The 13,791-nt window shown below is 35.8% G+C and overlaps 1 protein-coding gene across 4 annotated transcripts in view; it reads right to left on the bottom strand.

Moving 5' to 3' along the window:
* LOC101351142 (DENN domain-containing protein 1B) overlaps positions 1-13,791 on the bottom strand; it is a 251,823-nt gene that overhangs the window by 132,417 nt on the left and 105,615 nt on the right. For all 4 annotated transcript variants that reach the window (XM_023730364.1, XM_023730365.1, XM_023730366.1 and 1 more), the window contains exon 4: positions 2,216-2,285. In XM_023730364.1, coding sequence (XP_023586132.1) covers positions 2,216-2,285 — 70 coding nt within the window. The remainder of the gene's footprint in view (positions 1-2,215; positions 2,286-13,791) is intronic.

The following is a 13,791-nucleotide window of genomic DNA, read 5'->3' as shown; positions in this document are numbered from 1 at the left end:
TTACTTTTACTTAATTAAAAAATAGACTGCAGGGTGAATTTTAATATTACCATTTTAAAATGTTACCAAAAATAAGAAGTATTATTTCTCTATCATCTGTATTACTGTAATGAATAATTCTTTCTAAACAATTTTGATGAAAGATACTTAATGGCAACTAACCCAATCCTGGAACCTCAGTGGCACAATGCTTAAGAGCTGGGCTATTAACCAAAAGGTCAGCAGTTCGAATCCACCAGCTGCCCCTTGGAAACCTTATAGGGCAGTTCTACTCTGTCCTATAGGGTCGTTATGAGTCAGAATCAACTCCACGGCACGTAACAACAACAACCCAATCCTAACACCTGTTGTTGTTTTTTTTTTTTTAAATTGGCACATTAAAGATCACATGCAAGATTTCTACTAATTTACCTAAGTCATAAATTTAATTCTTAACAATAGCTTATTTTCAAATATAGACATAACAATGCTTAATATAGTGCATAGTACATCATACTGGGCATACAATAAATATATTTTCAACTGGAATGCATCTACCAAGGCTAAGAAATAAATGAATAAAAACATACAATACCATACCTACGAAGAAGTTTTGTTCCTGATTCAGTTCAATTTGTTTAAAACACTGAAACTTTTAAAAATAAGGTAAGGAAATAAATGACAGTATATTGAAAAACTTAAAATAAGCTTTTCCTACAGAAAGATTTAGGGTGAGGGGAATGATATTCTTAATATATTCCCATGTAAACATATATCCCTGTCTATAATTTTGTCTATGATTTCCTGTACAGCACGGATTTACAGCATCTAGTTAACAAAAAATGACATGGTATCTAGATATGTTGTTATTATTAGGTACTGTCGGTCTCAACTCACAGAGACCCACGTGACAGAGTAGAACTGCCGTATAGGGCTTTCTAGGCTGTAATCCTATGGGAACAGATCACCAAGCCTTTCTCCTAAGGAGCGGCTGGGTGGGTTTGAACCGCTAACCTTTTGGTTAGCAACCAGGTTCTTAACCATTGCACCACTGGGGCTCCTTTCTCTAGACATTAGGTCCTTCAATTATGAAGTAAAAGTTAAAAAGTAAGTATTATAATTTTATTAATGTATGTTTATTTATTCAAAAATTTTTCGCTCAATACCTATTTGCTACTGGGGATACACAGATAGGAGAGACTGAAGTCTCAACTTAAATCTTAGTTGTGTAGAAAGAATTACAACACAGTGTAAGTGTTTTTGGAAACCAGGGCAGGTATCACCTAACTCAGCCTGAGAAGTCAAGAAAGCATTTGGAGAAGCAGTATTTGTGCTGTATATAGGTTTTTTACAAAGATACTTATGCTGCATCTTAAAAGTTGAATGCTATTAACAGTAATCACAAGTGGGTGATCTATAATCCTGACAGACAACTACCTGTGCACAGTTAGGTCTTGGGAAATTTAAGGTGTTCAGAATAATTGGCTGGAACATTGTATGTAGGGAATCGGGAGCAGATCAACCCAGAACGAAGGTCAGAAGCCAGATCTTGAGGCTTCTTACATGTCATACTGCACACAAGATTTGACTTTACTCAAAAAAGAAGGGGAAGTCACTAAGAGACTACAAGCAGTGGAATGATATAATCAGAGATTTTAGAAAGATCATTCTTAAAGATTAGAATAGGGGGGTACTTAAGCCAAGAGTGTATGAAATGTCCCATAAATAATGTCCAGAGTGAATAGAAGAGAGAACAAGAAAACACAGGGGAGCAGCAAAACTTTAGATGCAGATGGACAAGTGATGGTGGTTGTTGTGTGCCGTCAAGTCGATCCCGACTCACAGGTGGGAGGAAAGGGGCCCAAGATAGAGGTGGACGAAATAGGTGAAAGCAAAGAAAGAATAATGTGAGGACAATCAAGAAAAGCACTATCTCAAGAGGGAGGTGGTGTCACATGAGAATTTAAACACATAACCAGAAGATGGAAAGCACCCCCTGAATGTGGAAACGAGAAAGCAACAACAGGCATTATGGGGGCGGGGGGGACTATTTTATTTGAATTAAACCGCAGCAAATAGCACAGCTAACATCTTAGTAGATTAATCTTTGTTAAAAACATCAAAAAATGACAACAGAAAGAATTTATCAAATTATCATCCCAGAGAAGTTGGTTAATTGAAAAACAAACTTCCATTTTTGTTTTGTTTTTATTTTTAAGAAAAAGGCATAGCTTACCAGTTCCTTAGCCAAGTAATCTGCCAGAGTATTTAAAAGCTTGTAATACACTTCAAACCATGGCAGGTAACTGTAAAAAAAATCATTTAAAAAAGTATATATAAAATTTAGAACCAAGAAACAATCGATAAACAAATAGTAAATTCACATTATTTCAAACAAGTTGATCCTGGAGGGCAGAAAAGAAGTATACCTATGTTCTCCTTACTGTTTCGGTGAAATTTCACATGCTATCTACTACTAGTTCTCATAAAATAAATCAAAACCCAATGTTATGTTATAAAAGTTATTCACTATACTTTTCTATCATGGCAACAGTATCTAAAATCATACAATCCCATTTCCTGATAATCACCAAAAGCATTCATAGGAAAAAAATAAACTACCATAATAAAACATAAAATAAAAATTAATTTTGTCAAGAGGTATTCATCTTTTAAAATAAAATATATAATTGTTTCTCTTTAAATATTACTCAATTGAGTATATAATGCAATAGAACTATAATTAACCAATTCTTCAGAAGTAGATTTTTAATTGGATGGCAAATTTCAAAAGAAATATCAATACAAACAGCAGAAAACCTATACTAGAAATTGCATCCAATAGCTTTTAGATGCCAAAACTAAATATAATTTAAAATTCATTTTCTATTCATTTTGCTACATTAAAGTATAGTTACTTTTTATGAAAGCTAAATTAATAAATCCAAAAATTATTTGTATGAAATAATATCTATATTTATTATTTTAAAATCAAGGTATTACTACATTTAAAATCTACCCAAATTTCTTAATTGAATATTTATTGTATGATCCCATGTATATGAAATATCTAGAACAGACAAGGTATAGAGATTAAAGTTTATTAGTCGTGATCAGGGGTGGGCAGGAGGGAGGGGGAAAGGAAGACATAATGCTTAGGGGACATTGAGTCACTGTTAAGGTTGATGGAAAAATTCGGGAATGGTTAAGGGTGATAGTTGAACAACATGATAAACTAGTTAATGTCACTTAACTGTACATATGAAGATTACTGAAATGGCAAATGTTCTGTTACTTACATATTTACCACAATAAAAGAATTTTTACATATACATATACACTTCTGAATCACACCTCAACATAAAGAAAACAAAAATCCTCACAACTGGACCAATAAGCAGCATCATGATAAATGGAGACAATACTGAAGTTGTCAAGGATTTCATTTTACTTAGATCCACAATCGACAGCCATGGAAGCATCATCAAGAAATCAAATGACATATTGCATTGGGCAAATCTGCTGCAAAAGAGCTCTTCAAAGTGTTAAAAAGAACTAAGGTGCACCTGACCCAAGCCATAGTATTTTCAATCACATCATATGAATATGAAAGCTGGACATTGAATAAGGAAGACTGAAGAAGAACTGATGCCTCTGAATTACAGTGCTGGTGAAGAATATTGAATATACCACACAGACTGCCAGAAGGACGAACAAATCTGTCTTGGAAGAAATACAGCCAGAATGCTCTTTAGAAGCCAGGACAGCGAGACTTCATTTCACATACTTTGGACAGGTTATCAGGAGGGACCAGTCCCTGGAGAAAGACATCATGTTTGGTAAAGTAGAGGGTCAGTGAAAAAGAAGAAGACCCTCAACTGACACAGCAGCTACCACAATGGGCTCAAGCATAGCAACCACTGTGAGGATGGCGCAGGTCTCTGTGAGTTGGAACTGACTCAACAGCACCTAACAACAGCAACAACATACACTTTTCATATCGAACAGTAAATTAAAGAAACAACAACAACACTTCAGAGCAAACACATAAGATGGATTTAAAAACGTAAAGAACAAAGAACAGAGTTTAGAGAAACGGCATTCTATCTGCATTTGTTCATCTAATGCCCAATTTATTAGTGACTATGAATGATGTCTTCTGAATCAGAAACAACCTAAATTCATAACAACAGAAGAACAGCTGGGTAAACTGCAGTATCTTTATTCAGGAGAGTATTACAGAGTTCTTTAAAATGATACTAACAAATACGAAGAAATGATCAGGAAAATGTCTATGATATTAAGAAATATCCAGCCAACTTCTGGTTAAATCTCGTATATCGAATGCATGCATTTACCTCTGTGCTCTCTAGGAAAGCCACTAAAATGACAGTAAAGGAATAAAAACAGTATAAATTGATAAAGACAACGAGAAAGGGAGAAAAAACAGTAAAGGAGACACAAGTGAATGATCTTTTTAAAGACGGTAAATTAAGACTGGTAACCGACAGAAGAGAAGAAACCAAAGCCTAAAACTGCCAACAGGAAGGAAAATGACCAGCAGTCAGTAAATCTGCCCCCCTCCCTAAAACACTAACTTGGGAATGACTCAAAGGAAGAAAACCTTCAAGGTCCCTTTTTCCTGGCATGAAACCCATCATTGGACATATGATGTTTCCAGTTCACTTTTAGTTCCTCCCTCTTAAATGAACAGCCCAACCACCAGGTATTGAGAAAATACAGACACCAATACAAACATAAAAATTTTTTTAAAATTCCACATAAATACAGAAATACAAGTAGCAGAAGAGAACTTCAAAAAGTTAATGTGAATATCCTTAGGAGCTGAAACAAAGACCATGATGCTACTGAACAAAACGAAGAAAGAAAGAAAGAAAAAGGGAAAAGGAGGGAGGGAGGAAAAAATAAATCAAGAAAACAAGAAAAAACTCTTAAAAATGCAAACCATAAAAGTTGAAGAAAAGTTAGAAGACAACTCAAGAAAGTCTCCCAGAAACGAGAATAAAGAGACAAAGAAATGGATAATGAGAGAAAAGACTAAAATACCACAGCAACAATCTGGACTATCATATAGTCGACTAACAGCAGCTATAAAAAGAAACAAAAGAGCTAAGAAAGGATAGAAGTTTTCTTTTCAAAAATTACTGGAAATTTTCCCGTAAGTCTCCAAATTCAAAAGGCCACTGAGTAAACTGCACAATGAATGAGCCAAAACAAAGACTATCACTGTGAAATTCCAGAACAGGGGATAATGAGAAGGATCTAAGCGTTTCCAAAGAGTCAAAACAGGTCACAGGAAAAGGGATCAAACTCAAAATGTCATTGAGCTTCTCAACAGCAATACCAAGAACTTAGGAGATTCATGCCTTCGAAACGCAGCGGTTAAATCCTTTGCAACCTAGAATTCTATGTCCAGAGAAACTATCAATGCATGCATGAGCGTAGAATATAATGGCATTTTCAGTCATGCAAGGACTCAAAAATTTACCTCCTCTGTGCTATTTTTAGGAAGCTACTAAAGGATGACTTTAACAAAATGGGGGAGGAAAGCAAGAAGAAACAATACAAGGGATGTAGGAGACAAGAAATCTAACACCATGGAAGAATAGATAAATCTGAGGAAAAGAGCTGTGCAAAGGCCTAGCAAACAACCAGTCCAGACTGAAAAGGGCCGAGAGCTTTCCAAGGGAGAAGCTGAGACAGGGTGTTTACCACAAGCACGGTGACAACTATGTGCAGGAGCCTGGAAAATTCTGGATAGGTATTTAATTTTGGATAGCTTTTGAGAAATCTGAAAATCAAAAATCAGTATTAGTAATCTCAATTTACATATTTATATTATTCAACTCTTCAAGCTCTGGTGCTGACGTGGCTATTCTACACAGTATCTTTCACTTAACAAAAAACAATAACCCTTAAAAACTACCAATACTATTTTTAAATTATCAACTTAATATAATGCAAATTAGCACATCAAATTTTCTGTATTCACTGTAACTCAATGAAATAATTTTCATGAAGGATTTCCTAACAAGACACACTACACTTCCTTGGTTAGGTGCAATTTCTTTCATTTGTAGTCATTTCAAACGCTTATTTCAACTTTTAATAGCCTAAAGAAATTACTATTTCAAGAAAATTTCAATAGGTCATGTAGTCAGATAAAATGGGACAATGTATTCAAGCATGCTTGTCTATTTCTATTCTACTCTCAAGAATCTTCAGGTAAAGCAAAATTCATTTATTTTAGCTGGCTGCACGCCTAACCGTTAATCCCTACGTTGTCATTTTTGCCTTGTTTAACCTTAACTCTTCTTTTCCAGTTCACTATAGAAAGAAAAATATAATAAATACCACATAATTATAAGTTATTACAAAGTAAGAAATAATCTTTATTTGTTGTTGTTCCTAGTCCAAATATCTTAACACCTTTTTAAATGTTCTCTCATTTCTACGTTCTTATTTGTCACTGGATATCTCTTTCGCTCTCAATTTCCTTTTAAATTGTGAGGATAAATCCATACTTAGGATACTCTTTATAAGTTAGCAGTTCTTATTTGTGCTAGACATTTTGGTATTTGTATAATTAAAACTATCTGTTAAATCACCAAGAATACAAACTTTTGCTGAATTTCATCCTGGCTACGTTTCTTCTTTATACGCGGGTATGCTGCATTTTGTTCTTGTGTGCATCTCCTAATTATCATATTTAACACTCGACCCTATTATGTGTAGAGCACTACTAGGTACGAGGATGCCAGAATCTCTTCTAATATGACTTTGTTTATAAATTAAACTTACACTATCTAAAAAAACTATTCCAAGGTTTCCCCTTATGGGTTATTTTCTCACAGGCGTCTCTAAGGCCCCATCATGCTTTGTGATTTCTATTTGGGGAGTAGAGCTCACTAGTCAGTTCTATGCCCATCTCATGGGTAGAGAGTAAAATCTAAGAACCACAGAAATTCTGCGTTAAAAAAGTTGGCAGCACAGGGAACAAAACATCTTGATTATAATTATATACATGAGCCATGCTAGGTACTTTATATAGCAGTCCTGGTGGTGTAGTGGTTAAAGCGCTCAGCTGCCAACCGAAAGGTCAGCAGTTTGAAGCCACAAGCCACCCCAGTGGAGAAAGACGGTCGGTCTGCTCCTGTAAAGACCGCGGCTTCGGAAACCCTGTGGGGCCGTCTACTCTATTCTATAGGGTCACTGTGGGCCGGAACTGACTCCACAGCAACAGTTTGTTTTTATGTGTCTGTTTGTTTTTTTGCCTTACGTCCTTTATGTGTGTTATCTCATTTAACTCTGACACAACGCTATAATGTCTATTGGAGGAGACTAAGGTAAAACAACAGACCCAGGGTCACAAAGCTACCAACGGCAAGCCTGACTCAGTAACGCATGCTTAGGGGTCCATCATGTACAGACCATCACCCAATGCAGGCATGTCTTCTGAAATGTCCAGCCTTTAAATAAACACGGCTGATGAGCAGACATTTTCTGGCATCTAAATAAACTATGCGGAGATTCATTCTTTTTTAAACTTAAATCAGCCTACTTATAATTTCTACGCACTGAAGTAACCTTTGTATTCCAAAATGTGTTTTCTTTAATTAAGGATCAGAGCATTACTTTCATGCCTCTTAAATAACTTTATTTTTCATATGGGCACATTTCTCAATAAACAAACAAATAAAAACACCAAACTCATTGCCATCGAGTCAATCCCGACTCATGATAACCCTATAGAACTGAGCACAGTGAATACATAAGGTTTCCAAGGCTGTAAAGCTTTACAGAAAGTAGACTGCCACATCTTTCTCCCATACAGCAACTAGTGGGTTCAAACTGCCAACCTTTCAGTTAGCAACCGAGTGCTTAACCACTGAGCCATCTGGGCTCCTTCCAAGACTAGTTTTATTTGATTCTTTCAACTAACATATTGGCAATTCCTTCCAACTTTAAGCTTGGGTACTGCGTCTAAGTTCATCATTACGGATAAAAATTTTGAGAAGGACATGGCCAGATATCTAGTCCTGAAACATAGTAAAAGATTTCTCCCAAGGTAATATAAATCTATTTATAAACTCTAAGTATGATATTTTAATCAAATCAGAAGACTCATAACTACATTATCTATCATCTAGTCAACATTCTTCTCTGTAAACAGTTCGCTCATAATATAGGAGAACAGTCTTTCAAATGTCAGCACTGCCTGATACACCAGAGTGTACTATCATCATAAAGAAATGAGTTTAGTTACACACACTATGCTTTGTGAATATGCACTGGTTCTTGGCGATAACTGGTTCCTTTTTAAGAGTACACATCATTCACACTTCCTAATAAAAACATCACTTATCTCAAGTTGGAAATACTCTGTAACCTAGCAATCGTCCCAGAAACGTCAAGGAAACGGGCAATTTCTCTTGCACATAAAACAAGCTCTGCATCAGCATCTAGAACGAGGTTGCACTCTGGCTACCTGCAGGCTTTACCTGGCCCATGGGTATATTTTGTTTGCTCAGAATGACATTGTTGTTGTTGTTTATTTAACTGAATAAGTCGCCAACTTCTGATATGTGATAATTCACTTAAAAATTAGGATTTTGAGGGGTAAGACAGTACATAATACTGGGGAAGCCAGCACAACTTGTCCAAGGCAAGGTCATGGAAGCTCCATAGACACATCTAAACTCCCTAAGGGACCAGATTACTGGGCTGAGGGTTCTAGGGACCATGGTCTTAGGGAACATTTAGCTCAACTGGTATAACATAGTTTAGAAAGAAAATGTTCTACATTCTACTTTGGTGAGTAGCATCTAGGGTCTTAAAGGCTTGTGAGCAGCCATCTAAGATACTCCACTGGTCTCACCCTGTCTGCAGCAAGGGAGAAAGAAGAAAACCAAAGACACAAGGGAAAGACTGGTCTAAAGGACTAACGGACCACAAATGCCACAGCCTCCACCAGACTGAGGCCAGCACAACTAGATGGTGCCTGGCTACAACCACCAACTGCCCTGACAGGGATCACAATAGGAGGTCCCAGAGAAAGCTGGAGAAAAATGTAGAACAAAATTCTAACTTACGGAAAAAAAAAAAAAGAAAAAAAGATCAGACTTACTGGTCTGACAGAGACTGGAGAAACCACGAGAGTATAGCCCCCAGACACACTTATAGCTCAGTAATAAACTCACTTCTGAGGTTTACCCTTCAGCCAAAGATTAGACAGGCCTATAAAACAAAATGAGACTAAACGGGCACACCAGCCCAGGAGCAAGGATGAGAAGGCAGGAAAGGACAGGAAAGCTGGTAATGCTGAGCCCAAAGTCGAGAAGGAGAGGGTTGTTGACATGTCATGGGGCTGGCAACCAGTGTCACAAAACAATGTGTATTAATTGTTTAATGAGAAACTTGTTTGCTCTGTAAATCTTTATCTAAAGTACAATAAAAATAAATAAGTAAGGAATTCGTGCTCCTCTTAAATATCAAAAGAACTGGCAACTCTAGTCATACATTTTTCTCTTCACAAGAAATGCCTAGAGTTGAGTAGTGGCTTCTCTTTGGATGTGGCGTGTGCTGTTTGGGTCACTACACTCACCTCAACCTCCTATTGTCACCCCCGGCCTGCTTTTATCATTTGGGTCCCCTAGCTGACCCCTATGGGTATCTGAATTCATAACCCTGATATGGAACAACTACTCAATGGGAAGTTTTACTGGTCACTTTTTTTTTTTTAAATCAGATAAGAAAATGGTCCACGGCATACAAACTAGTGCAATAATTCAAATATTTTAACCAGATTCCAATGCACACTTTAAAAGTCAAAGTGTAACAAAAATAACATCCTTTTTTTTAAGATAACTATGTCTAAAAGTTTTGATCTGGCCTAAAGATATATATATGGTAAAAAAATATTACAAATTCAATAAGTTTCCCTTGCTTGGGTAAGAAATTTTATTATTCATATTTTTATTTCTGTGGTTTCTGAGGTAATTTTCAAACAATGTATGTTCAAAGCAGTTAACTTTAACTAATGTACAAACTGTAAGACTTATTAATTACCAATAACTTAAAATATTTTTCACTAAATTTTACAGCCCAAAGACAGTCAAAATCAGTTCTCTTAAAATCAACCATAAAAACCCTAAGAAATTTTTAAAAAATGCATTCAATGTACTATAACTTAAATAAGATAATTTACTTGAATTAAAAAAAAACTGAAAGTATAATTTCTTTAACAAAGAGTAACTATGGTGCTTATAATCTTATAAACATATATAATTGTAAAATAAATACATTAGGACCAACTAATTTAAAACAAAAGGCAGGAGATTCTTTAAAGGTTAATTGTAAGATTATTTCCTTAATTTTCCTAAGGACATAAGGTAAAAGACAGATGTACATATAAAGTCATGAGTCAATTTTTTGGCAGTCGGAAGACTTCCCCCACACTTATGCTTCCACTATAAAGCTGATAAAACTTTTACATTCACAAGTCAAAGGTTAAATAAAGGAAAGGAAATGTTTTTTGTCAACTAGTCAGGTAACCGCTAACAGTCTAAGCGATCAGCAGGAACCTAACTTCTAGTAGTCAAATAAAACTAAGGAAACTGCCTTTCCGTAGAAAAACGTCTAATGTCTAGAGGCTGTTTTTCTGTCTGGAAAATTGACACAAAATGTGTAAAATTGAAACATTCTGCTTCTGAAGGATTTGCCTAAAGGAAGAGTGTGAAAGCTTCAAGTTTGGTATCAGTTAAAAGGGGTGGAGGGAGGGAGAGACTACAAAGGGCCTAAACATAAACGTCTTCCTTATTAGAGTATTTCATTTTGAACCCTTGGTGACAATTTTATAGTTGTAAAATTATGTTAATCAAAGTGGGAAAAAGTTGTTTCTGGCATTTTTGCTAGCATGAGTATATGAAAGCAATTCTAAATACAAAATTTAAACTAGTTATAACTCAGGAAATTTTTGAAATCTTGATAAAACCAGGACAGATACGTGAGGGAAAGAGCTAAAGCATATGACAGTGGCTGAAAACTCAAATATCAAAATTTATGTTTAATAAACCTAAATTCTAATATTTCTTCTAAAAAGTGAACAAAATGAACAGACTCAAAAGAGCACAGTTACTTTCAAATCTTGTAATAGCATAAATCCAGGACAAAATGAACACGTGGTTTTTATAGCACCGTGTGCAAATTTTCTAGTTTAGAACTTTAAGTAACTCTAAGTTACTTTCAAATCTTACAATAGCATAACCCAGGAGAGGGGGGAAATTTTCTAGCTCAGAACTCAAACAATAGTTTTTATTAATAATTTATACGTATCACTTACCAGAATACTTGGTTTATAGTAAACAAACATTAAATGTTGTTGCTGTTAATTAATTTTCAGTATTATCATTATCATGTTTAACCTAGAAGGGTCTGTTATTTAGAAAATTCAACAAGCAAAGTTCTTTTTAGCTTTCCTAATTAAAATGCTTTGTTAGTTTGTACTTTGTTTTATTTTAATTTGTATAAAAAAATCTTTAAAATTTTCATTATGACTACTCTTTCTTTAAAGACCTTTTAAACTGTTTAATTCAATATCGGCAAAAACTCAAGAGACATTTACAAATTTCTGTTTTTGAAAAGAAGTTTAGATCATTAAAATACAAATTCAAATATTAGAAAGTATCTTAAAAAGATTCCCATGAAGATACATTTTTTTCACAATAGGGAACAAATTTATGTGTTTGGGATATCATAAAGACAATAGGAGAGACATTAATTAATTTCTATTTAAGAATCTTAATTCATTTGATACTGAAAATGAACTCTGAACAATCAGACAAATATTATCTCACAACTGAATACCTAAAATACAGAGTGTGCTTTAATATAACTGCAATAATTTTACACACATGGCAGCTTCAAGGACATGGTGTTAAAATTTTTCATATTCAAAAGTCATAATTCAGGTAAAGATATAAATAACTGACAAAAAAATAAGAAGGGAAATAAATCCTCATGTGAAATTCCAATTTTTAAGGAAAGAATAAGTGAAATAACCAGTTATCAAATTAAGCATATGCAAAACTCCTCAGCACTTACACAGGGTAATATTAAAGTCATTGTAGCTTTTTCCTTATAAACTTCTATCATGTACATTCATTCATTTTACACACTGTGAACAAAGACTACACAGAGATTATTAGTTTGATATTCTATAGAAAAAATTTGAAAATTTATCTTAACATGTTATAGAAATGAGGCTAGAACAAAATACCAAAATGTAAGCAATAACTATGTACTGTATTTTTACGCAAATAGCATGCACCTTCTACGCTTGTTTACCAACCATGCCCTCCTCCTGTGAGGTATTTTCACAGGAGCCGCTATGCCAATTTTTTTCATGCTGCTGAAAAAAAAATCAGCATAGCACATTTATGAAAATACCTAGCAGAGGGAGGGCGCGGTAGGCAAATAAACATAGAAGGCGTGAGTTATCTGCATTAAAATACAGTCTTACAAACGTGCTGTTGGTGTTGTTAGTTTCCATTGAGTTGCCTCCAACTCACGGCTACCCCATGGCTGCCAGACCTGCACCATCCCCATGATCAGCTAGGGAGTGAACGTGGATGCATAGCAGACCATGGTAATCCACAGGGTTTTCATGGGCTGATTTTTGGAAGTAGATTGCCAGGCCTTTCTTCCTAGTCTATCTCAGTCTTGGAGTTCCACTGAAGCCTGCTCAACATCATAGAAACACACGAGTCTCCACAGGCAGAAGGGTGGTGGCTGTGCATAAGGTGCTTTGGCCAGGAATCAAACACTCCTGCATGGAAGGTGAGAATACTGCTACCGAACATCCACTGCCTTCAAAACCAGTTGCCATCAAGTTAATTCTGACTCATGGAGACTTCATGTGTGTCAGCAGAACTGTGCTCCACAGAGCTTTCAATAGCTGATTTTTTTGGAAGAAGATTGCCAGCCCTTTCTTTGGAGGCACCTCTGGGTGATGCTGAACCTCCAACCTTAAGTTAACAGATAAGCATGTTAACCATTTGTAACCAAGTTACGAATATTGTTATTGTTGTTGTTCAGTGCCATCAAGTCGATTTTGACTAATTGTGACCCCATGTGACAGAGCAGAACTGCCCCCATAGGGAGTTCTAGGCTATAATCTTTACAGAAGCAGATTGCCAGGTCTTTCTTCCATGGAGCCACTGGGTGGGTTCGAGCTGCCAACTTTTCGGTTAGCAGTCAAGCACTTAATCATTTGCACCACCTGGGCTCCTTACAAATACAAGTGGCTTTTATTTTCTTTTTTAAAGTTCTCTAGCATTACTTTTGTTATCAGAAAAACATGACTAAAGATATATATTTCTGTGACTTGCTTATGCAAGCATTTTGACATTTTTCACAATAATTCAGCCTTAATAACTGCACGGATTCTAAGAAGACCAGGACACTCCTACAAACCTGGGTGCAAACACTACTCTAAGGCTTTAGCTGGCCACCAGTAAATACTCAGAATGCCAATATAGTTGGTCTTCTCTCAAGTACCCCTGGAAACAGAATACCTGTCGCCGTGGAGTCGATTTCTGATTCACAGCGACCCTATAGGACAGAGCAGAACTGCCCCATAGGGTTTCCAAGGCTGTAATCTTTTCAGAAGCAGATTGCCAGGGCTTTTCTCCCACAGAAAAACTGAGTGGATTAAAAGCGCCGACCCTTCAGTTAGCAGCCGAGTGCTTTAACCACTTTGCCACCATGACTCCTTGGAAGCAGCAGTCTGTT

The sequence above is a fragment of the Trichechus manatus genome, unplaced genomic scaffold, assembly GCF_000243295.1.
Source record: "Trichechus manatus latirostris isolate Lorelei unplaced genomic scaffold, TriManLat1.0 scaffold00035, whole genome shotgun sequence".
Taxonomy (NCBI): Eukaryota; Metazoa; Chordata; class Mammalia; order Sirenia; family Trichechidae; genus Trichechus; species Trichechus manatus.
Note: the sequence above shows the minus strand (reverse complement) of the source record. Positions and strands in the feature narration are given on the sequence as shown.